The 25118-nt window shown below is 47.4% G+C and overlaps 8 protein-coding genes across 8 annotated transcripts; 6 read left to right on the top strand and 2 right to left on the bottom strand.

Annotated features, from left to right (window-relative positions):
• The first annotated feature begins 685 nt into the window (after positions 1-685).
• Positions 686-6555, top strand: TrAFT101_004334 (uncharacterized protein). The gene is made up of 3 exons (XM_024905714.2): positions 686-1196; positions 1503-5710; positions 5782-6555. The coding sequence occupies exons 1-3, from the start codon at positions 1061-1063 to the stop codon at positions 6151-6153; spliced, it is 4716 nt and encodes a 1571-aa protein (XP_024765872.1). The 5' UTR covers positions 686-1060; the 3' UTR covers positions 6154-6555.
• On the bottom strand, positions 6531-8189 carry TrAFT101_004333 (uncharacterized protein). The gene is made up of 2 exons (XM_024902221.2): positions 7148-8189; positions 6531-7068 (listed from the first exon to the last, which is right to left on the bottom strand). Exons 1-2 carry the CDS (start codon positions 7863-7865, stop codon positions 6887-6889), a joined length of 900 nt encoding a protein of 299 aa, XP_024765873.1. The 5' UTR covers positions 7866-8189; the 3' UTR covers positions 6531-6886.
• Positions 8190-10140: 1951 nt separating this feature from the next.
• Positions 10141-11123, top strand: TrAFT101_004332 (uncharacterized protein; the record flags this gene model as incomplete). Its single annotated transcript, XM_024903069.1, has 4 exons — positions 10141-10435; positions 10502-10755; positions 10819-10849; positions 10906-11123. 4 exons carry the CDS (start codon positions 10141-10143, stop codon positions 11121-11123), a joined length of 798 nt encoding a protein of 265 aa, XP_024765874.1.
• Positions 11124-11544: 421 nt separating this feature from the next.
• Positions 11545-15068, top strand: TrAFT101_004331 (uncharacterized protein). The gene has a single exon (XM_066127133.1). The coding sequence runs from the start codon at positions 11641-11643 to the stop codon at positions 14785-14787; it is 3147 nt and encodes a 1048-aa protein (XP_065983242.1). The 5' UTR covers positions 11545-11640; the 3' UTR covers positions 14788-15068.
• Positions 15069-15791: 723 nt separating this feature from the next.
• On the top strand, positions 15792-17335 carry AXE1_1 (1 carbohydrate esterase). Its single transcript, XM_024902222.2, has 3 exons — positions 15792-16215; positions 16287-16466; positions 16527-17335. Exons 1-3 carry the CDS (start codon positions 15853-15855, stop codon positions 16875-16877), a joined length of 894 nt encoding a protein of 297 aa, XP_024765876.1. The 5' UTR covers positions 15792-15852; the 3' UTR covers positions 16878-17335.
• A 309-nt stretch (positions 17336-17644) lies between these two features.
• TrAFT101_004329 (uncharacterized protein) lies at positions 17645-18664 on the bottom strand. The gene has a single exon (XM_024907224.2). It carries the CDS (start codon positions 18579-18581, stop codon positions 18096-18098), a length of 486 nt encoding a protein of 161 aa, XP_024765877.2. The 5' UTR covers positions 18582-18664; the 3' UTR covers positions 17645-18095.
• A 1904-nt stretch (positions 18665-20568) lies between these two features.
• On the top strand, positions 20569-21285 carry TrAFT101_004328 (uncharacterized protein; the record flags this gene model as incomplete). The annotated part of the gene is made up of 1 exon (XM_066127132.1): positions 20569-21285. One exon carries the CDS (start codon positions 20569-20571, stop codon positions 21283-21285), a length of 717 nt encoding a protein of 238 aa, XP_065983241.1.
• Positions 21286-21289: 4 nt separating this feature from the next.
• On the top strand, positions 21290-24716 carry TrAFT101_004327 (uncharacterized protein; the record flags this gene model as incomplete). The annotated part of the gene is made up of 3 exons (XM_024903070.2): positions 21290-21902; positions 21965-22571; positions 22628-24716. The coding sequence occupies 3 exons, from the start codon at positions 21290-21292 to the stop codon at positions 24714-24716; spliced, it is 3309 nt and encodes a 1102-aa protein (XP_024765878.2).
• Between the last annotated feature and the right edge of the window lie 402 nt (positions 24717-25118).

The following is a 25118-nucleotide window of genomic DNA, read 5'->3' as shown; positions in this document are numbered from 1 at the left end:
TTGGCTACTGCCACCGGCACCACATCGTAATGAGCATCATTTCGGCCACTATCGGCGATCGGTGATACGGAGCACAAAATGAGCGTCGCACAGAGCATTTGATAAGCCTCGTGTGGACCGGGTTGTCAAGGGCGATGAAGAGTGGAATTGTGGATTACAACTCGCCTGACCAGCGTCTTGCGAGCGTGATTGGTCCGCGCTGGGTGAAATGCCTCGATCAGATTCAAGCAAGACAGGAGACTAGAGACACAGGAGCAGTAGTCGAGTCACCAAAATAGCTGCCGTTTTGCAGCCTCTACCGCTTTAAAACGCATTGTTGGTGGTGGGTTGACTCTGAGCTACTGCGTGCTAGCTATCTCGTGTTCGCCTCCCTGTTGTGTGTGTTTACTGTTATTGAGAGTTGAAAAAGTAAACAAACCCCCCATTTCTAGAAGCCCGTCGTGACAAGATGGAACAGACCGTGCTTTGGGCTTGGCTGCCATGCTCAGGGGAGAGGGCAAATGGACGATTTCGTCTAAATAAGGAGATGCGTGCCCTGTGCTCCCGTATTACTAGCACCTGTGCAATATATCGATTTGATTGACGTTGACCGCAAAAGCGCCCCTTGCATATTGCACCAAGCGGGAGGCACGAGCTGCTTGGACGCTGGTTACAGGGGGCCATCAATGCCTACGGGGCCCCCCTCAGAACAGCCCTGAACCGCCTCGATTTGGCGGCGACGCGCTAAGAATAAAAAAGGCGCCCAGCGTAGCAGGTCCCTTTAGACTGTTTCTGCCCCCCGATGATGCCGTCTGTTTGCCCGTAGCTCAGGTTCTGCTACCGCAAGTGCGCGAACTACGACCTGATCCTGCCAGCGCCCAGTGAGGCAACAGCTGGACCTGAACTTAAGCAGCAACCACCCCACCGCTACAACGCCAAACAGACATAAACCGGGACATCCTCGACCTCGACATCGCCGCATCTCCTGTCTTCGTACCTCCTTTTCCCCGCCGTGCCATGCCATTGACCACGACTGTTACGTACCGGTAGAGGCAGCCAGATCGTGAACCCAGAACCCGCCATGTCGGACGAAGTATCCCAGTTCCTCGAGCAGGTCGAGCGCCTGCGCGGGCAGCAGATTGAAGATGAGGAAATGCGAGCCCGAGAGCGGGAGGAATTTCTTGCCGCGAAGCGAGAGCGCCAGGCCAGGAGAGAGGGTGAGTCTCTATCTTGTCTCGTGCCTTTCCCTATTCCTTATTCCCGGCACGCTCCATGTTCTCAAGACAAATGTTATCTGGCGCGGTCCCGCTGGTGGGCGGATTTGACTTTCGGCGGTGCCTTGTTGCTGTGGTGCTCGTCAGTTGGAGCTATCGAAGGGTTGCCTCCAGGCCATGGTTTATTTACTTTTTGCTTTCTTATGGACCCAACACAACTGCTGCTATGGGGACCCTAAGCAACGAGTATTTATGAATTTCGGGACCTGACCAACTGATGAAACAATGCTGACCCGCCTTATCCAAAAGAACGCGCCAGATCAATCTCACCGCAGAAATCATCACCGGCCAACACTCCGTCTCCCCGCACACTTCGACGCACCGTCAACCTCTCCGAATCTCTCAGACTCGATTCTCCTGCTGGCGAGGCTATTGAGAAGCTACGTGAGAGGCCGGCCGGATCAGAAAAGCCCCTGGGAACGGATTCACAGTCCGATGCAATGCTGTACTCCACTCCATCGACGAAAGAGAACGAGGCCCCCGAGGATCTCGACGCGAAGCGGGGCGATGCCGCAGCTGCCTCTCGAGCTTCACCACTCGCCTGGCAGCGACGGACGAATCGATCCAACAGCCGCCCGCTGAGCGTTTATGCGGCCCAGAATGCTGCCCAGAGCGCGACGAGCAAGCCATTTGCTGAGACCCAAGAGCCCCACGAGCCGCCTTCTCCTACGCAGCCTCTTTCCAAGGATCAAATCGCCAAGAGCCTTGCATCTAAGGACGCATCGTGGTTCCGTCAAACCGCTGATCGAGGCGCAGACTCCGCAGCCTATAGGAAGAACCAGGTTGAAGACGATGACCGACTCGATATGTCCAGTCTCAGCTCACAGCTGCCTGGCATGACCAGCGAAAACTCGTCCGAACGCCCTGTTTCGCGGGGTAGTGAGAATGTGTTTAGCAAGCTTTCAGCTCCTTTCACCCTAAACCCACTTGGCTTCGACAATCCTTCTGCCGAGAAACCGCAGACGGAACCTGTTGCTTCAACGCCTACTGGTCGGTCCTCTCCAGTACGGACGACCTCTCCCACCAAGGGCATGGGAGGATTTGTGCAGAGCGCAATGATGAAGAGGAGCGATAGTGTAAAACGATGGTCTGTTGCTAGCCCGCCTGGATTGACTCGCCCTGAGAACATGGCTACGCATCGTGGTTCCGTTGACAGGACTCTATCCAGACCGCAGAGCATGTTTATTCGCGACCCGACAACGACAACGACAACACCAGGGACAAGTAGATCAGCTTCTCGACCATCGTCTCGTCCAGCCTCTCGGCACGGGGGAGAAGAATCCGCATTTGAATCGAGTCCTCGTGAGAGACGCCCAAAGACACCATCGTCAACGAGTCCGCCCCCGTTCCAAAAATCTGGGCTTCCTGATGACGCATCCCTCCCAGTCAGCCCGTCTAAGACAATGGAGCCCAGACGCTGGAGTCCTCAAAAATCGAGTTGGCTTGAGAGTGCGCTTAACAAACCGGATTCGCCAAAATTACCTCCTAAGCCAGCTTCTTCACAACAGCCGGCATGGATGGTCGAGCTCAATAAGAACAAGACAGGACGTGGCAACCCCACTCCAGAGCCAGCTCGGCCCTCTCATAAGCACCAAGTTAGTATCGATGGGCTTATGAGGTCCACGCCAATGGGGTCGAGGCTGAACCTCAACACAACTGGCCTGGGAGGCATCTACTCGCCTCCTGGCACGCAATCGGCAGCCCCAAATCGTGCATCAATGCAAAATTTCCCTCCAGTGTCGGAGCGACCAAGATCAAAGTCGAGAGGTGCTGTTGCTGACGCGAAGGATGAAATGGCGGTGGAACGACCAAGATCAAAGTCGAGGGGTGCTTTCGCCGATGTGAGGGACGAAGTGGCGGAGCGGCCAAGATCCAAGTCGAGAGGTGCTTTCGCTGAAGCGAGAGACGAAGTGTTGGCGGAACGGCCAAGATCAAAGTCAAGAGGTGCGCTCGCCGACGTGAGAGACGAAGTGAGAGAAAAGCGATCAGAATCTCTCAGTTCGGTGGCCAACCCACTGCCTGCCCGGGTCAAACCTGAAGCTCCCCCGAAGAAGGATTTGGATTTCCGCTCCAATCTGAGGCCACGAGCTGCCGAGGCCCCGGCACCAAAGACGCAGGAACCAGAGTTCAAGGCTGTGTTTGGCACTCTCCGTAGGACTAAAACTCAAAACTTTAAGGCACCGGACGAGCTAAAGGACAACATTCTCCGGGGCAAGGCGGCTCTCAACGCGACTGACGGCCCACAGAAGTCTACGATTAGGGATGATTTTAAGGACGCTATACAGAAAAAGAGAGATGATTTTAAGAAGGCCCAATCCGAAGGAAAAGGAATCGCCGCCAACACGATTACGAAGCCCAAGCCTCTTCTCCCCGAAGCACTCGCCATCAGGGCCGAGCTGGGTAAGCCGACAGCCGGGCTCCAGCAAGATGCCCCCTCGGAGACGCGAACTCCATCCGGTCAGTCGATGAAGCCCGATTCACCAAAACCAAATCCTCCACAGAGAAAGTCAAGTCAAGTGAACTTGGCTAGGCAGTCTAGCCCATCATTGACTCCCACGAAGGACCCCTTAACTGAGAGACCCAGGCTAGACGATGCGGAGACCGATACGCAAACGAAGATCGAACCCTCGCCACACTCCCCCGGACTTTTGAAGAAGAAGAGTGCTCCATCAAAGCTTGGCGGCCTGGCTGGACGATTCAACCCTGCGCTTGCCGGCATGCTGGCACGAGGACCACCTCCCCCAGCACTCAACGGCGGTAACCGAGCCGAAGAGTCGAGACAAGCTGGCGGAGATCCCCAGCCTTCACAACCAGGCCCTCAGTTGACGCACATGACTAAAGGTCGAGCGCGCGGTCCCAAGAGAAAGGCCCCATCTAATGTGAGCAACGCTACTACCACCTCCACCAATATCCCGTCAGAATTGCCTTTGGCGAACCGGCAACCCGCCGCTGTTGGGAAGCAGAACCTTCCTACACCCTTTGAAGCGAAGAAGCCGGCGCCACTGCCAGCCCAAGATCGAGTGGCTACAAAGCCTGATGTACCAAGCAAGCCGAAGCCAATCGAGCCGAAGAAGATGGAAGTTGAGAGCCGACCTGCGGAGCATGTGGCTCCCTTGAACTTTCGTAGACGCATGACACAGCCTGAGATCCCGGCGCAGGAAATATTGGCACAGCCTGAAGCAGAGTCGCCAAAGAAGCTCGACATGAAGCGCGTGTCAAAATTCTTTGAGCAAACCAACAATACGGCGACATCTGAACCTCCCAGGCAGCCAAACAAGCTTTCACCTCAGAAGACTGGCACGTGGGAGCCGGTTAAGGCCGCTACCCCTGTATCTGAGCCTGCCAAGGAGCCAACCAAGTTGACTCAACAGAAGACTGGCGGCGGGTGGTCTCCGGTGAAGAAGGCTGAGCGTTCGCTGCCCGATCCCCGGTCGTCTACACCGAACGTTGGCGAGACAAAGCCCGCAGTAGTCAAACTTGCTGTGTCGGAGCCAGTGTCTGCTGCTGTAAAAGCCCCATTACCAGGCCCCAAGCCATCAGCTTTCAATATGCCACCAAAGGAGATTGAGGCTCGCCCGCTACCTCAGCTACAGGCCGAACCAGTACCGCCATCACCTGCACGACCGCAAACAGGACACGGTAGCGATGTATCAGCCATTCTCCATGACTTCTTTGCTCCTCCGTATAAGCGAATTCCGTGCGATATGGATCCCGCAGATATCCTCACAAATTACCCGAAATTTGGTGCAAAGATTAAGACTTTGTCATTCCACATGTTTCAGATTGATGGAAGTGGCAAACAGACTATCGTTCCCGCTCACCGCGAGCGCGTTCTATTCGAACAAGAGATGTATGTTGCCGGACACAACTTCACCAACGAAGCGGGATGGAAAGTGCGTGAGGTCTACTTCTGGATTGGTGACGAAGTTGCGGATGCCGATGAGGACGTAGCAGAGGCTGTGGCACAGCAAGAAGCAAGGCAATTGGGCGGTAAGCTCATTAAGATTAGGCAAGGCAAAGAGACGTCAGAGTTTTTGCAGGCTCTTGGCGGCGTGGCCACTATCCGAAGAGGTGGAAGCACCAGATACGACTCACTCGCTCCGACCATGCTCTGTGGTCGACGATACCAGGGCCAAGTGGCATTTGACGAGGTTGACATGACTACAGCCAGCCTCTGTGCCGGATTTGCCTACCTGATTACCCACTCTGGCAATTGCTATCTGTGGAAAGGCAAGGGGAGCGATGTAGACGAGCTCAGCTGCGCACGTCTCATTGGTATGGACTTGACGTTGACTGGGCAGCTGATTGAATACGATGAGGGTAGCGAGCCTGCTTCCTTCTGGGACATGTTGGAGGGCCAAGCCAAGCCTCATTCTGCAGACCACTGGAGACTGAAGCCTAGTTATGGGAAGTATAACAGTAGACTCTTTTGCTCCGATGCAGAGTCTAGACAACAGGTAAGCATAGTCTTGTTATTCTTGGCCACTAGTAACGTTTGAAATGACTAATATATTTCTTCCCTCTTTAGATCTATGAGATCAGCCCATTTAACCAGGCCGACATGTCGACATTCAATATCTACGTGCTCGATGCCTTCTTTGAGATGTACATCATTGTTGGCTCGCAGGCGCAGTCCGAGTATGCCTCCTTCCGCAACGCCCTCGACTTTGCTCAGGAATACGCTGTCTTGGCAGCGAGTATGGAGGATCGCCCCTTTATTCCCATCTCCACTGTTGTGCTTGAGGGCGTGCCTCGCGACTTGAAGCGAGTGTTCCGCAAGTGGACTGACGAGCGATGTCCGACGCTCTTGCAAGTTCCTTCTGGTGAATCAGGCCTCAAGAGAGGCCGCAGTCTCAGAGTTGTGCCCCTTACTCAGGCAATCTTGGCTTTAAAGGAGTAGAATATTGAGTCGTCCTTTTTCTTTGGGGCTGGCTGAGTTGCTGCCCCTAGGTGGCAGTGGTGAGGTTGTGTAATTTGTTGCGTTTAGACGGAAAGAAGAAAAACATATGGGAATCTTATGGTTATGTGTAGAATGGAAGAAACAAAAAAAGGAGAGGCAGCCATAAAAAGAGTCGGCGGCAAATTGGGTTTGGCAGGATCGTTGAATTTTTAAGAGGCGTACGGGGAAAAGCGCACGTAGAGGTATTAGATATTTATGCTTTTGACAAGTTGATCGTGTAGATGAAGAGGCACCAAAATATTGTACTCAACGATGCCGTCCTTGATAATGAAGATACTTATAATATATAAGAAAAAAATAACATTCATAATAAATGCATACAATATTGTGCTATAGTATATGAGGGTTTTACATCTAATGGGTATCAATTCGAAATTGACATCACATGCCAAACCCCAAACCTCCCTGTCCGTCCCGAATTCGCCATATAAACCGCACCGACCTTGCTTCCCATCTGCCCGTTGTATTCTAACCCTTTGCCATGCCTGTCTTCTATTCTTAAGCGCGCTCAGTCCCTGACTTCTTCTAACCCTTCTTTTGCTGCGCCATCGCTAAAACGCTATTCTCTTGTCTCTCTCTCGCTCGCTTAATGTCTATGAGTGATATGATGTGCTGTGCTGTGCATTGATTACATGGCGTTTTTTTTTCCCCCTTCTTTTCTTTTTCTTGGTATTTATTTGTCGATGGCGGTGCTCTTGCCTGTGGAGGAACCGTTTGTGGCCGGGACGGCGATTGGCTGGCCGCGAGCCTTTTCCGTCAAGCTGATGAGTTCGCTGAGCATGACTTCGCGGGTGGAGCGGGTGAGTTCGTCGACATCGGCGGTGGTGAGGTTGGTGGTGGGGATTGGGGCCAGGACTGCAGTTGTCATTAGTATATATATTTTCTTCTTCTTTCTCTCGAGTTATATAAATAAGAAGGAATGTTTGTAGCATACCTTTGACGGGAATCTTGCCAGAGTTGAAAACCAGGTTCTTGACGTAGAGGACATGACTGTAGTTGGCAACGACGACGGGCACGATGGGGACGCCAGACTGCACCGCGAGGTGGAAAGCGCCCTTCTTGAAGGGCAGCAACATAGGCTCCTTGGCGTAGCTGCGCGTGCCCTCGGGGAACATGTAGACGCTCTGGCGGCTGGTCTTGATCTCGTTGGCGGCGCCGTCCATGGCCGAGCGCGCGCCCTGGCTGTTCTTGCGATCGATGAAGATTGTGCCGCTCAGGCTCATGAACCAGCCCAGGAAGGGCACGCGCTTCAGCTGGGCCTTTGCCGTGACGCTGCAGTACTTGGGGAAGATGGCGCCCAGCATGAGCACGTCGAGCTCGGTCTGGTGGTTGCCGATGAAGACGGCGGGGCGGGTCGAGCCGAGGACGTTGTTGGGGTCGTCGATGACGAACTCGACGCCGGTGGTGTAGCGCATGGTGAAATCGAAGGCGCGGCCGCAGGCCCACTGCGCGATCTGGCGCTTGCCGACGAGGGCGAGCAGGATGGAGGCGAGGACGCCGTAGACGGCGCAGGCGAGGAGCGAGATGTAGGCGGCGAGGACGCGGGCTGCGAAGCCGGCCTTGGGGACGGCGAGGGACGCCATGTAGAGGGAGATTGTGAGGGCGGCGTAGCCGAGGAGGAATTTGATGAGGTAGTCGAGGAGGAGGACCATTTTTTAAGGAGGTGGCTCGTCGCTGGAGGCTATCTGCGGTGGTCGGATCGTGGATATAAGAGACTGAGAGACTGAGAGACTGAGAGAGAGAGTCGTCGAGTGGCTGATGGAGGCGGCAGGGAAGAGTGGACTAGGGTTTCGCTATAGTTCCATGCTCCTGTTGTACAAGACACGAGAACGAACGTTTCTCTCTTTTTCTTCTGCTGATACACAGATAGCGTGCACAGTTGGGATAGTGTGACCAGGTCAGGTTCAACAGGAGGAGAAGAAAAACAAGGGACGAATGGAAGGGGAAATCACAAGCACGGCGAAAAAGTTGGTGGCCACGGGAACTAGTGGTTTAGTTTTGTTGGAGACAGAAATGCAAGTTGGTTTACAGGTGACGGGCGTTTGTAGCAGTGACCTGTAGCGGTGGCTGCGGGTGGGTGGTTGTGGCAGGTAGCGGGGACGAATCGGGACCCAACAACGTTGACTGGACCTCGGCGGGATGGAAAATGACGTTGGGGGGCCCTTGTGAAGCTAAGAGTCTCGGAAGGCTTTGGAGGGGCGAGGGGTCGCTGTGTGTGATTGGCCGGGCTGATATGTGCCCTGTTCGTTTCTAAGCAGTAGCTCAGCTCATCAGGTACCTCGTTGTTTGTTCTCATATTCTGCCGACTTTGGGATGTCTTTTGTGACAAAGTATCGGTGACCAAGTCTATGCTTGCTTGTCTTTTGTAGATTCGACACTTTATTGAGAAATCTGCAGGGGTGAGTGTTTCGGTTCCCTTTTGCGCGGAATCTGTCCGGAGCCTGGTCATTGTTAGGCGCCACTATCATAACCACTAAGCAGTTATTAAGCTGACCAGATACCGTGTGTTTATACCAGTGAGTTGTCTGCCAATTAATTACTTTAAGATGCCATTATAGACCCCGGGGTTAGTGTAACAATAACGTTATCGGGATCTCGAACCGTAGCTAAAGTTGATTGTCTGGCGCTTGTACTGCCTGAGATCATCCGAAACTCCGTCCCTAGCCTAAGGACTGGAGTCGAGCAAGAGTCGCATCGACGCCCACGAAAAAAGAGGATGAGAAAGAGACCAGTTTCGGGCTGGCCAGTAGAGCCGACGAGAACAACTTCTTGGAAAGTGTTTATCTCAACCACTCCAGCTGCTGTGTCCGGGATCTGTGAGTTGCTGACTCACAGCTCGTAAAATGTTTGTTCTTGCTCCCAAGAGATTTTGCCAATCCATCTCAATAGTGACATCGGACAGGAGGTCGAGGTCAATCATATGCTAGTAAAATTCCACACTCGCTGAGATCTTATGCACAACAATAGATGTGTGGTGAATTGCTACATGAGATTGGAGCGGGTCTGCTGCCAGTATTAGTGTTATACTGTTTGTAAACCTTTGAAGAATAAGAAATAGACAATCACTCTGACAGGCACAGAACGACAAAATGCCCACAAACCAAGCAAGCAGAAATGAATTCCCATCATTCTCGTGCTTTTAAGAAGGCGAAAATACTCTAATTTTATTTCATCAAGAAGAAGAAATTTAGAAGATATAATAATGAGCACGGTGTTGCCTTGCTTGGTTGGACATAATTAAAGAGTATAGTTTACTTCTCAGAAGGTGATACTACAGGTATAGGTGATTGAGATAAGAGCCATTACCACTGTGGAACTACTTTAGATAATGTGAACCCCAACGCCAAAGGCCTGCTCAGGACTGCCATAACAGGTAAGTAATATTTTCTCACATATCATAGCGAGGAGCATGTTAACAAAATTTTTAATAAAGATTGGCTGATTCTGCATTATCTCCGTAGAATCGTGAGAGATTGCTGGAAATCAAGCACAAAGGTGGATTGTGCTGACATAATTTTCAATAGTTTGTTTTCCATCTCACGTTAAATCCGCAAAGCCGGGGCATCGTTCCCTGTCTAAGTTATGTATGTGCATTTAAAGAGAATTTAAACTTGTGATAGTCTCTATACACTGTATAACAGAGAATAGAAATCAATATAAACGGAGTTAGACGGTGATAAATAGTCAATATTGAAGACCCGCTGTCAAATATTGATGTTGCTAGTTGGTAATTTGAACTCTGCCGAGATGATGTAACTCGATAGGCAGCCAAGTATTGGTAGACAATGGCCGTAAATGTTTACCTGTGATTGAAGACATGTATATAAGAAACACATGCAAGGAAATTATCGATCATGGCAGCACCTTCAAAACTCAATCCATCAGCTTAGAGGCAAACAACAATCACTCAACTAACTTATAATCAGAATGGCGTCCATCAAGTTACCACTAGTCGGCAAAACAGCTCTTGTGACCGGCGGCATCAGGGGAATCGGTCGAGGTATTTCTTTGGAGCTCGCTCGTCGAGGTGCCAACGTCGCCATGGTCTATGCCAACCCTAGCCGTCAAGATGCAGCAATGGAAGCGGTTAAAGAAATTCACTCCCTTGACTCTGGCGCAAAGGCTGTGAGCATTCAGGCAGACCTGAAGATATTTGATAACTATCAAAAGATTGTCGACGAGACGCTGCGGGAACTCAATGTCAGAAACATTGATATTGTCGGTATGATTAGTTTTCCGGTCAAATACGAAAGCTGTACATGATGAGCTAAAGGAGAAAAACTGGCAGTCCACAATGCAGCTGTCGGCTCACCTGTGTCGACGGAAGATACAACAGAACAGCTTTACGACGACACCATGGCCACAAACCTTCGAGCCCCATTCTTTCTCACTCAGACGTTGCTCCCATACATCCCCCATGGAGGGCGCATTATCCTCATTTCATCCATTGCAGCCAGACGGTTCTCGTTTGGACTGCATCAAACCGCTTATGCCATTAGCAAGGCAGCCATCGAGGCGCTTGCCAGAAATTGGGCTGTTGAAGTAAGTTTGCACAATCCCCGTGTTCTCTCAATAAGCGTTTGGAAAATCTGACACGAGGATCAGTTTGGACAGTCTCGTGGGATCACTGTAAACGGTAAGAGTTTTGTCCATAACCAAATTTGACTACGCATCATTGCTAACCGGCCAAAGCTTTATCTGTTGGATTTGTTGAGACGGAATTGGTGCAGAGTCTCTCTCCTGAGAAGCTTGAAGCATACCGCAAAGAAAATGCACGTGTTACGGCAGCAGCCCCAAGGAGTGGAACACCAAATGACATTGCTCAGATTGCTGCCTTTATTGCCAGTGAAGAGTCTCGGTGGGTAACGGGAAGCACAATTTCAGCCAATGGTGGAAAGTGGCCAATTTAATTCGATATCGTCTCTCGTACACTCTACATTGTAGCTCGTCCATATGCCTTTCAACAAGGAATGTATGTACTACGAAACCCATTTTCGATGCTCCTTCTATATCTTATATACAAAGTTGGCAACTACTACCTGTCCATAGTCAAAGTCATTAGATTTAAGTTTTGCTTTTGAGTGTTAGTCAGTAAACATCTATACTTCACTTTTCAAGGTTACTTTGCTACTTTGAGGCTTCTCGTATGACTAAAAATATGCCTACCTACCAGGCCATCAATAGTTCGACTCTGCCTTGGGAAATCGGTAGGGTGGGTGTGTATTTAATATAGGATCTGTAGCTGGTCATTGGTTGACGACCCCGCGACACGTAAACAATTAGGCATCGTTAATCCTGCATCCTGCCTGACGCGACTGACTGTCTTCAACACTACAACTCGCAAGTTTTGATATTTGAGAAAGAGATCAAACAGCGCTGCTGCCGGAATAGGCATCCGACTAGCTAATACTCGAAGAATACGATACAATGGGTGATGATCGCACCATCTGCGGCAATAATTTTGGACCAGATGTTCGCATTCATCAAGGTAGCATGAATGTGACGTTCCAGGGCGACACAACAACGTATTACTACAGCGCGCCACCTGGGACTCATGACAAACTACCGGCTAGCAACTCGAAGACGAGGGATAGAGAGGACGACATTCTGCGCCGCCTCTACACATCACCATACGAAGATCGAAAGGACCGTAACCCGCATCGGGTTCCTGGAACATGTGAATGGTTCCTATCACATGAGCTCTTTAAGGACTGGGAAAAGAGCGAATCATCAAGATTACTTTGGGTATCGGCAGACCCTGGATGTGGAAAGTCAGTTCTAGCAAAACACTTGGTCGATTCTGTACTCCAGAATACAGAGTCAAGAACGGTGTGCTACTTCTTCTTTAAAGATGACTTTGCAGATCAGAGGACCGTTGTTGGCGCTCTTTGCTGCATCTTACGCCAGCTATTCATAAAGAAGCCTATTTTATTTTCTGATGAAATTCTTCATCAATTCATTACGGGCGGAGAAACATTTGCGAATTCGTTTTGCGAGCTTTGGAAAATTCTTATACAAGTTTCAAAGGATCCGAACGCTGGTGAGATCATCTATGTCTTCGATGCCATTGACGAATGTGAAGATCAGGGGAGGTCTCAACTGGCTCAAGAATTATGCAAGCTTTATGGAACTGCAAATAACTTCCATTTAAAATTCCTGCTTACAAGTCGGCCTTACGGCAAAATTCACCGTGGTTTCCGGCCTCTGGAGATTCCGGGATTGCCGGTTATTCATTTGAGCGGAGAAAGCGAGAACGAAATAAAGAGAATTTCTCAAGAAATTGACATCTTCATTCGATTTAAAATTCAAGACATTGGGAAAAGATTGCATCTTATTAAAGAAGAACACGACCTCTTACTCAAAAGGCTCATGCAAATTACCAACAGAACATATTTATGGGTATACCTCATATTTGATTTAATTATGGACGATATCGGCATTGATGAAGCAAGAATAATTAAGGCTACCTCTTCCATCCCTGAAACAGTGGATGAGGCGTATGAAAAGATCCTCCAAAAGAGTCATGACGTCGAACAAACTAAGAAAATATTACATATTATTGTGGGTGCAATACGGCCTCTAACACTGAGAGAGATGAACTTGGCATTACTTATTCAAAGTAGCCACCGATCTAATAATGATCTTAATCTTGAACCTGAACATCGTTTTCGTCAAAAATTACGAGACATCTGTGGTCTCTTTATAACAATTGTCGATTCAAAGATATACTTACTTCATCAAACTGCAAAGGAATTTTTACTTCAGGATGACGGAAATTCTCTTACAGGTGCTCATGAAGGATATACATGGAAGAGTTCGCTAAATCTGCTTGAATCCCACCGTATTCTCTCAGATATTTGCATCTGGTACCTGCTCCTTTTAGAGGATGATGCAAATGATCACGACGAAATCGGGACCTTGTGTCTTCATGAAAAGGATAACATCTTTCTCGGCTACTCCGCGACATATTGGGCGACTCACTTCCGTGAGCTAGATGCAAACATACAAGAAGAGAAGGTCAAGCTGATATTGAAAATATGCAATGTGAAATCAAATATTTGCCAGACATGGTTCAAGGTATATTGGGCAAGCACAAATACTACATTTCCCAAAGGGTTAACGAGCCTTATGATTGCTGCTTATTTTGGACTAAACATGGTAGTTCAATGCCTTCTAGTGGACGCCATTGAGTTAAATTCTCGAGACGATACATACAAGCGATCAGCACTATCTTGGGCTGCAAGAAATGGCTTTGATCATATTGCCAAGCTTCTGATCAGAGGCGCTCCTCGTGTTAGACTATGGACGATCACTCTTCTACATGGACAAGGGGCCGAAGTCAACCTACCAGATAAATATGGTCGAACACCATTATTCTATGCTGTTTGGAATGGAAACATAGCTATGGTCGAGCACCTGGTTATTGCGGGCGCACAGGTGCACGTAAAGGATGAGCTTGGCGGAACACCGATATCCTACGCCGTCTGTAACCAGAACGAGCAAATAACTAATATTCTACTTCAGAATGGGAGTGAAGCTGGTGTTGAAGATGACATCAATAGTATACTATTCTCAGCTGCGGAAAAAGGCGACGAGGAGGTTATTGAGCTGCTGCTCAAGACAAAAAAGGTCGGTCCTAATGCGAAGGATCGAATGAATCAGACACCTTTACAATGGGCTGCGAATGGAGGCCATTTAAAAACAGTGAAAATGTTACTTGTCAAAGGAGCGAACCCAAATTATAAGAACGATAAACATCAAACACCATTGCTATATGCTGTGAAGGAAGGCCACACAGATATAGTAAGACTGTTACTGGAGAAAGAAGCAGACCCGAACTGCAAGGATATCAAACATCGGACACCCTTGCTATATGCTGTAAAGGAAGGCTACACAAATATAGTAAGACTGTTACTGGATAAAGGAGCGGACCCGAATTGCAAAGATGATAATCACCGGACGCCCTTGCTATACGCTGTAAAGGAAGGCTATCCAACGACAATAATGAAAGAACTGCTTACGAGAAGAGCAGAGATGAATTGCAGAGATCATAATTATCGAACGCCCTGGCTACATGCTACAAACAATGGTTATCTACCGACAATAAGGAATCTCCGACAGCAATCTTTACTTGAAGATAACAATACGCTCAATATTATACCAAATAGGCGCTACGAGGCAATAATTAAATTATTGCTTGAGAGAGGAGCGGACCCAAATTACGAAGATATGAACTGTCGAACTGCCCTTTCATTTGCTGCAGAAAATGGCTATGGGACGGTAGTAAAGGCATTGCTTGAAAGAGGAGCAAGCCCAAATGCATATTTTCTATACGCTGCAGAGAAAGGCAACGGAGCAGCAGTGAAATTATTGCTCAAGGAAGGGGCAGACTTAAAGTCACTCCTGCGCTGGGCTGCACTGAAGCGCCATGAGGTATCAATAACAGTATTGCTCAAGGAGCTCGAAGAGGCGGATTTGAAGGCACTCCATCCCTGGGCTGTGCAACACAGCCGTGGGATTATAAGAAGGGCATTCTGGAATGAAGTATCACGACGAGTTGCCAAGGGGAAATAGTAGGTGTGTAGACTTCCATTACGTCGCCGGGTGATGCCAACAGATCTTTAATGGTGGAATATGATTGGGCAACCTTGTATTCATTGAAGAATAGAGATGAATGACGCCGAGGTTGGGATGAGGTTCCGTATATGGTTGTCAAGGGCATCTGCGACTGTGCAGATAGGATATTTATGATGCTATATTTGGTAAAAGAGATATTTAGCCGATATGCCAAATAGACATGTCCTGAGAAAATACTAGCTAGATGCAGTAAGATTTTGTATACTATTAGGTGTTTGGTGTAACGTCTCTGTTTAATTATTGAGAAAAGATGTTCAACCTCCTCATTTTTATATGCCTTTGCGATTTTAAGAGGTCATGCTTGGACTGTTTTGTCGCATGTCAATTGGAATTCTCACCGGTGGTGGCATTACTCTCCGAGTCTAAGAGACAGAATTTGTACTCTTTGAAACATTCGGTCGTTCTTCTTATGGATATATTGTTTATTCATACTACACAAATAGCCGAAGTCAACATTTGGCAAATGCGTACGCATGAGCTCGGAAAAGCGGAGACTGTCTCTTTAATCATTCAATAGAGGAAGTGGAAACTGCTTTGTCGGCTCTTCGGTCCAAAGGGTGCAATTCGAAGCAGCACTGCTGGGGGATGCTGTATGATCTTATCGGGCGCCTGCATATTACGTACTCCATTTGCGCACGTACTACACCATCTGTATGTGGATGTAAATGTAAATGTAAAGTGAATCTTAATAGTACCTATTCCATAGAGGTCAAGTGTTTAATTAGGATATATAGCTGTCACAAACGTTGATTTAGCCTAATTTTCTTGTGAGGATAAATATCTGGGGAAAAGGAATACAACAGTAACTAGAACGGATTAAGGCTTTGGCATAACATAAGCTGATGGCAAAGAGAAAGACTTGGATAATATACATAAGGCTAATAATTGATACTTGATACTATATAATCTTCTATTCGCTCTGAATATCTTTTATTTAGAATACAACCATCATCTTACACACCGTTGGCTTCTATCCTTAATCTCTTCATTACAGAGGAAAAGATGCCTTCAATTAAGAACTCCCTCGCTCTTTTACTGAGCCAAGCTCTTTTGGCTACCAATAGCCAAGCGAATGGAGCGACCGTTAAGCGACAGTGCCCGGGGATCCATGTCTTTGGTGCTCGTGAAACTACAGCACCGCCAGGATATGGCTCCTCCTCTACTGTTGTAAACTTGATCATCGCCGCCCATCCCGGAACTACATCTGAAGCACTTGACTACCCAGCTTGTGGTGGTCAGTCTTCTTGTGGCAGCATCCCTTATAATACCTCTGCTGTGGACGGCATCAACGCCGCGGTCACAGCAATAAACAGCTTCCACAACTCCTGCCCAGATACTCAGCTGGTCTTGGTTGGATACTCGCAGGTTTGTCTCTTTCTTTCTCTCTCTATCTCTCATATCATTCATAGAATCAGTTCTAACCGGTAATATGAAAGGGTGGCCAAGTCTTTGACGATGTAATTTGCGGAGGAGGTGATCCTGGCGAGGGATACAGCAACACTGCTGTTCCGATATCCGCATCGGCAGCCTCTGCTATCAAGGCCGCAATCCTTATGGGAGATCCTCGAAATATTGCCGGACTGCCATATAATGTTGGAAACTGTACTGCTGGGGGTGTAAGTATTCGCTTCGTTGTAAAACTGGCCACCTTTCTAATTTTGCTATTCTTCAACCAGTTCGATGCCCACCCATCTGGATTTGTTTGCGCCGCCGCGTCTAAGATCCAGTCATACTGTGATGCCTCAGACCCGTACTGCTGCAATGGAAATAACGCTGCCACTCACCAAGGTTACGGCCAGGAGTATGGCCAGCAGGCTCTCGCTTTTGTCAACAGCAAGCTCTCCAGCACCGGTGGCAGCGGCCCAACCTCGACGCCACCCTCAGGCCCCACCAGCACTGGAAGCTCTCCCAGCGCGACCCAGACTCACTATGGACAGTGTGGTGGAATCGGCTACTCGGGTCCTACCCAGTGTGCTAGCGGCTACACTTGCCAGGTCCTGAACTCTTACTACTCTCAGTGCTTGTAGAGAGCGTGAGAGCGGGTGACGGTGAAAATGTTATCAAGTCGTATATTTAGCTGTATTTAGTACTCGTTTTGTTGTGGTGGAATTGAATACAAGTTATAAAAGTGTATGAACACCATGGGTTGAATTACAGTGAGTGAGCGCAGTATGTCACTTTACCGCAACAAGAACTGCGTATTAAATACGAGGTTTTCAATGATTTACTATAAAGTATACATATGTCAATGTTCTGGCTTAAGATATAAGAATAAGAAACAAGAAATAAAGGGAATAAGCTAAGAAGTTATAAATGCAGGCGGAGACTATTATACAAGCATCTGGATATAAGAAAGAAGATAAAAGCGCTTCACTTACATGTAATTAGGAACACTACCATGTATGGAAGAAGCAATGTACGTGTATTTCGTATTATAGTAAAATGACGAGTGTCAACTTTCGGTTGTGGCACTTCTGAATTGCGCAAAGCTAGGTCTAAAATTTATTGGTGCTAGTTGTGGTTTTAGTCAAAGGACATTGGTTCATGCACGCTTCAAATACGACTTACCAAGCATGCATAGCTGGGCTCTTATACCTTTGATGAGACTATTCACAGAGGACAAGAAGCTGGGCATGAGTCTGGGCACAGTGTCTTCTATAGCCAGAATGGCCATTATCAATATGAATACACACAACGGTTATATCAAGTTCCACGTCCAACCAAGCCAGAAGCTAAACTCTTACACACGCTTCAACTGCCATAGCGCATGTCACTCTCACGAGGAGAAGCGATATCCAAGTCCTGTAAACACAGGCCAGGGTTTATGATATGGCTATTACCGCATCTAAGCGCTCCTATATTTATTTAGAGGATAACTTCGCTTTGGAGAGTGATCTCTCTGGAATCGCATAACACGCTCAAATTTGTCGAATAGTCCCCAACCTTGCGTGAGAGAGCGTCTAAATATCGCTTCTCTACATATATATAGCTCACATTAAAAGACGAGACCCTGCATCGAGAGCTTCATGAGAATGTGGCAAACTGTAAGAAGCGTACATATAAGAAGCTAGCTTTAGAAATCCATGGAACACACGCAGGGCAGAATAATTAACATAAAGACGAAATCGGCTGAGACTGAGTGGCTTATAGCCACTAGATGTAAAATACGCTATATCATACCATTGCCATTTGCCTGTCAGACGCAATCTTGGTCCAATAGCTGCAACAGTAAAATTGCCTCTTCATTAAGAACATGTAACATCAAGATCGTAGGCCACTAACCAATCACCGCCACCGATCTTATGTTCAACCAGCTTAATCTCGGGGTTACGCTTATTTATTCCCTTGGCGAATAGCACTCTGGCATAAACAGGATCAAATGTAAATGTTGTTTCACGGGTCTCGGCGTTTACCGTCTCTGCTGTAGCGGTAAACTCATTGATAGAGATGATCTCCTCCATGTTTGGTACGAACGCCCTTTCTAATTGTTGTTTTATATGCCCTGCCGTTTTAGCATCAAGCCGGGTGTCGATGAAGTATAGTAAGTTTTTGCCTGCTGCTGCTACATATGGAGTATCTGGTGCTATAATTTGGCGACCGTATTCGGTATTTATGAATGTTGGTGTATAGTTGTTGCCTCGATATTCCTCTTGATAGGTTGGCGAATCTCCGAATGGTCGAAACGGATTTAAAGCCATACCGAATAATAAAGCAGAAAGTGTTTTCATCATAGAATAAATGGCTTATAGATGCTCTTTGCTGATTCGGTGTGCGCTTCTGTGTTATAATGTTTTTTTATTTTATTGTTTTTTATATATATCTTGTTGAATACTTGGATAGTAGGTATGTAGGTCATGAAAAGTTGTCATTGACTTAAAATCCCTCATCCCATGACAGATATTTCTAACGTCCCCGCGCTGGTTGGAAGGAATATAGCAAACACGGCAGCTGTGCTCACGTGGAGGAATGGGCTATAACCTTGTTGGAGCCACCACCTGTACGAAGTAAATGACGAGAACTTGGCCGGCGAATGAAAGCACTTGATGTTAACCCGATTGCAGAAATAGGAAATGTTACGGTACATTTATCTGAGAGGGGCTGTGCTTCTCACGCCCAAGCTCTGCTACCAACAGGCTCTGCTACCAACAGGGCGAGGTGGGCAAGGATGTGAGAGGTCGTAGACTTTTCGGTATAATAAAAGACAAATCTCGCAGTTGGATATCCGACTCAATCCTGTATCACATATGGCAATCCAACCCAAGCATATTCTTCATCGTGCGAGCCGAAAGAGGTTTCTTACACAATACGGGATCGGTCGAACACCATCTTCGGCAAGAATACTATCTGATTGCCCAAAAAGCTGCTCTCAAAGTTGGAAGTGGTGATTTGTATTATCTCACTGATAAATTTCGCACCGTCCATCAAATTGTGGCAAAATTGTCCTACACGACCGATCGTGGTAGAGTGAGAGATAGGTAGAAACTCAGTAATACATTCACATATGTAGATTTTCCCAAACTTTTGATTATAAATGTAAGTAAAAGCGATATCATGGCTGTAGCGCTAGCATCTAATAGGGAATAAAACTCTTTTCAGGGGCAAAACCACCTACTCTATAGTCTTCTTCTGGTATGTCTCTCTATGGCTATTACCAGTTACCTTATTTCATCATTCCACCAATCACAAAGTGTTCCCTTTAAAATACCATTCGATCTGAGAATCCATATCAATAGCCTAATTCCACGCCCATCACAGCTATTATGCGGCCAGTGGAACTTGTCTACCGTTGATGATAACTGGCGTCCGTTTCTCCATCTTCCTCGGTATCGACCGCCTTGCTACAAATTCGGATGCATATACCTATGGCATCCGTTCCCCCATATTCACAATAGTTGTCGATGAGATAGTGGCGGCCCTGCAGTTGTCGCTTGATTGTCGTATGCAATCACTAGGTGTCCCACCTCACAACCCCATTTGAAAAAGGAATCCCTCTTCATATAGTACCAAGGTCATAGGTAACTCAACACCCGTCTTGGCTGTTGGCTCGCATTTATTGGCTTCAGTCCCGTATACGAATAGATAGTCCAGGCCAACCTCCCAGACCCACATTGTTGGTTATCTGAGCTGAATCACATGCTACATGCCTCGCAACCTGACTCTGATGGACGTACTATGCCTGAGATTCCCGGGAAACAGTCGATGAGAGGTGTTTTGTGTCCAGGGCTTCTTAGATCAGAGGCGAAGGCTTCATAGCGCTTCCTGTCTGCTACATCCATCATATGCTGCAGATTTGGGTCCATACTCTGTAGTTTAGTCATTCCAGAGACGCCTGGGCTACCAGGTTGGGTGATACTGGCGCCTCCAAAGGTGGGATTACCAATATTTATCGCTGCGGGAATAACGATAGCTGCCGCATGGCCATTTGATCGGCTCAACCAGTCCAATGAAAGAATGAGAAGAGGAATCTAGAATCTCTTGTTGCAATCATATTGCTGCAATATTCGGGAACAAATCGCAGCGCGGGATTCCGAGGTAGTAGCCAACCAATATGGTTGTTGGTCGTAGTCAACTAACCTACGAACAAGCAGTCTAGGCCAATGAGCTTCGGCTTATTGCTATCAGTGCGGGGAAAGTCAATAACCAATGCAAGCTGTACTTTACCAAGGACCCTTCACAGGAATACGACTTGGTATCATGTGAACTATCCAAGCAATATGGATGTTGGGCCACAACACTCTTTGCTATTTTCTCAGTAACGAACACCAAGATATGGCTGATACGGGCCAATTAGGAGCGGAAAAGCGTCGGAGGAGGTTTCGTGATTTATTCAAGCGATCGTCTCGAGCAAGCCCTCCATCAATTGCTTCGGCTTCTCAGACTCGGGTGCAGCTTTCAAGTTCGCAACTTTTATCGCCTGTACTGGCCTCTTTACCATCGTTGGGCTCTGACCCGCCTCAAGTTTCAGCACCTTCTTCTCTTCCGGTTTTAGGAGCGCCAACGGTATCTCTTTCAGGTCAACAATCCACTACATCATTAAATCTTTGGGAGGAGGTTTTCGGCAAAGTCAATAAAGGAACCCAAGAATGGATTCAGAAACAGGGACTCAATTCTCTGGCTTCAGCAGTAGCAAAGCCGGAAGATCTGATAAAACAGCTTAGTGATCTCATTAAAGAAAAGGAAAAGATATTTGAAGAGAAAGATTCACCAATGAAGATCAAGATTGGCAATCAAGAGATAATTTTCCGAGCGTACATTGCCGATGTGATCGGTTTTCTTACAATGGCTGGGGACGTCGCCATCAACTTCGCGCCGCCGCAAGCTAGTGCCCCTTGGGCTGCCGCAAAGGCGGTGCTGAAAGTAAGCGGTATTCACATGCGTGATACAAATGAAATGTATAATGTTGATGATTTCTCAGATCCCAGTCAAACAAATTGAGCAAATGGCGGCCCTTGCTGGAACAATTCAGCTGTTCACTCGTATTATCCGCCGAGGTCAGGTGTACGAGCTATTATACAATAAGGCAATATTGACTAAAGAGGGAGCCTTACGCAATCTACATGACGCCCTTATTGACTTGTATGTTGCAGCAACAGAGCTGCTGGCCCGGTCAGATACTTTAATTGAAAGCGGAATAGTCAGACAGACATTGAACACTATTCTCCGACCAGAGCAAGCCTCGGGTCTCATCTCAGATCTACTTAAGAAAGAGCAGATATTGTTATACGAAGTCCAAAGTTGTGAAGCTTTAAGAAATGAAAAAGCTACAAAACAAATAGACGAAAAGCTAAACACCTTGTTGGCGAAACTCGATAAAATCCCATCGCCCCTGACACGAATTGATGAAGGAGTCGCCAAACTGCTCGAGAAAGTCAAAAGTGATGAGCTAGAGAAGCTTATGGACTTTATCAGCTCTGAACAATTCGGAAAAGGTCACTCTACAATTAAGGATACAAGAATAAAAAATACAGGCGATTGGCTTATAAACCATGAAAGCTTTCGGGACTGGCAGGGTATTGCTTCATCTTCAACGCTATTATGCCTTAAAGGAACTGGTAGGTTTCTCTTGGTCCAAAGACTTATTTCAATTGCAAATTTTGAGTCTAATACACAACAGTTGGTACCGGCAAGACATATCTCACATCGCGTGTCATTGATCATGTTAAACAAACATTGGAAGCATCTCCACATGACGAAGGATTTGCCTTTTTCTATTGCACCCGATCTGGACCGTCAATGCAAGATCCCCTTGTCGTCCTCCACAGCTTCGTTCGTCAGCTGTCCTATAAGTCAAACAACTATAGCTATATTCAAAGCAACGTCATCCAAAGATGCGAAATAGCGAAAAGAGAAGGGAGAAACCTAAGTTATACGGACTGCAAAGAACTCATCCTGGAGTCCATGAATCTCTATTCAAAGACGACAATTATCCTCGATGCTTTAGATGAATCCGACATCACATCGTATAATCTAGCAGAAATTATTATTGATTTAATGGATAAAGCCTTAAAGCCAGTCAAGATATTTATATCAAGTCGCCCAGATAGAGAATTCTTGGAGGCATTCGAAGCCAAGGCTACAATTACGGTCAATAGTAGCAACCAGCAAGGCGACATCGAGAAATATCTTGCAGAAGTACTCTATTCTACTAAATTCTTTAAGAAGCGAAAAACAGGAATTCAACAAGTGATAAAAGAAACGTTTAGTTCGCAAAATGACGGAATGTGAGTTCAAACGGAAGTACGATTTGCTAAGTATTTTACTGATTAATGGATACAAGGTTTCGATGGGTGTATCTTCAGACAAAAAGTCTTCAAAAGTGTATCTCAGATGATGCAGTAAGAACGTGGGCCAAGACGATACCTCGTGATTTAATGGCGGCGTACGATCGGCTCTGGGATGATCTAGAAAACCAGCATAATGAAAGCGATATGGCACTCGCCGTGCGTGCCATTAAGTGGGTGTTGTGTTCATTTACACCACTTACATCAACAATTCTCTTGGAAGCAATTAGATATGCTCACAAGGGAGATCGTTTCGTACGAATTGAGCTGCGGGCTGAACAAGAAATCTTATCGCTTTGTCAAGACCTTTTAACAGTTGATGTAGCGAGAGGAGTATGGATGCTACCACATGCCTCTGTTGCTGAATATTTTGAGTCAAAGGGCATGATTTTAGGAGAATGTGACGCATTTGTTTCTAAAATTCTGCTCGGATTTCTTATGACTCCGAAGCTGGAGTCACCTTATGATACAGACGGGGAACCTTATGATACAGACGGGGAACCTTATGATACAGACGGGGAACCTTATGATACAGACGGGGAACCTTATGATACAGACGGGGATTCTGACCTAGAATCAGTCGTTTCAGATGCGGATGTTGGCTTTAAAGTGACCAGGTGGCATTGGCCTACGAAATTTAAATCGGTCGACATGGATGCGGAATTCGGCCTTAACGTGATCATTACGCATGGGTATAGCCAATTTAAATCAGTCGATACGGCCAGCGTCCCAGAAATGTTCGAGAGCTATGTTATTAGGACGTGGTTTAAACACGTCCAGCGCTACGACAAGTGGTTGGGTTCATTGGAAGACACATCTCCTGAAACAGAACTCACGGCTCTTCTCAAGTGCTTCCTTGGTTCGCCGGGAGACAGCAGTGGCTATTATAGAAGGTGGGTGTTTCACTTGGTATTTGGGAAGCTAGAGCCAACCAATATGGCTATTTTGGTGATGTGTCGATACGGATTCTACTACACTTTGCGTGATTGGTGGGAGAAGGACCAAATCGACCAAAACTTGGCTCTTACAGAAGGCAAAGGAAGTCTAGAATACGAGGACGATGGCTATTTATCTTTTAATCTGCTGGATCTTGCAGCAATGGGAGGATGCATGCCGATTTGCAGGTACTTGGTGAGCGTTATTGGCGTAATTGGCCACCAAGGAAGATATTGCCGAGCGGCGAGCAAAGCGATATCAAGAGGCAACAAAACTGCGGCCAAGCTTTTGGTGGAGGCAGCAAACGTCGACTTCAACACGATGTACAAGGATACAGACTGGACTTTGACCCAATTCACGGCAATGCATGGTGCTTCTGGTATGCTGCAGTGGGCTATGGATCAAGGCTGGGTCGACGTGAACAGACAAGGCGGCGTCAACTTTGGTAATGCCCTGATCGCGGCCGCAAAAGAAGGGACTCCTCAATCAGTTGAAATGTTGCTACGAGCTGGAGCTGATGCAAATGCCATTGCGGAATGCGGCAAGTATGGGAGCGCTCTCATTGCAGCAGCAGCTGCTTCTCCTATGGACCATTGCGAGAAAAAGATTGTGACACTTCTTGACAGCGGCGCAGACGTCAACCAAGTCCCAAGTGTTGGGAACTACGGCAGCGCTTTGGAATCGTGCATCTGGCGCGTCTTCTACATGGCTCAATTAATTTACAGACCCCAGTACATGGTCCAATTTATCGACGAGAATCACAACGCACGGATTGTGGAACTTCTATTGAAGGCCGGGGCTGATCCTGCGATGACCTGCAATGTCGGCGAACATGGCAGCGCACTTGCGGCTGCAGCATTCTTTGGATTGAAAGACTTCTTGGCGATGATGGTCAACGCCGCTGGGAGGGAGCGGGCAATCGAATGTCTGCGGCAGAGCAGGCACCCCTCAAAGGTAAGATTCACGAGACAAAGAAGTAATCGCCATAAAAGACGTAGAGCCGAAGCATGGAGGAGGGATGTAGCAGAGATTGCAACATATCTTGCTGTTGAGGTGGGCGTGGACAAGGAAACGCTCCGCGGTATTGGTGTCTATGGTGTCACATTTGAGGAAGATCATTTCGGGGGCTATTCTATCAGGTCCAATTAGGGCATCTCATCAGTCATCGAGCCCTGGCTTGCATGAGCCCAACTATCGAGACGAGATGTCGGGAGCCAGGCGGTTAAATAAGGTGTCATTTTTATATGCAGTGCAATCAGAATGAGAATACATGTTTGATGATAATATCGGGACCATGTATGGTTGAAAGCGAAAATTCAACACCAGTATACGTATTATAACAGCGTTACAACAAGACGAGAATAGAGCCATTAGAGGACAATCCCTTATCTGTTAGTCCGAGAGTTTCGCCAACACAGAAATCATTGATTGAACTGAAGACTTTACAGAGTAATAGGTATTGCTTCTTCGCCCATCAATCATGTCGCTGCCTGCCACGTGATCTTCACCAGACCTCCAACTGACAGGCTCCATCGCCAAAAAAGACACGCC

Source organism: Trichoderma asperellum, chromosome 2 (genome assembly GCF_020647865.1).
Source record: "Trichoderma asperellum chromosome 2, complete sequence".
Taxonomy (NCBI): Eukaryota; Fungi; Ascomycota; class Sordariomycetes; order Hypocreales; family Hypocreaceae; genus Trichoderma; species Trichoderma asperellum.
This window is presented reverse-complemented; position numbering and strand designations above follow the sequence as displayed.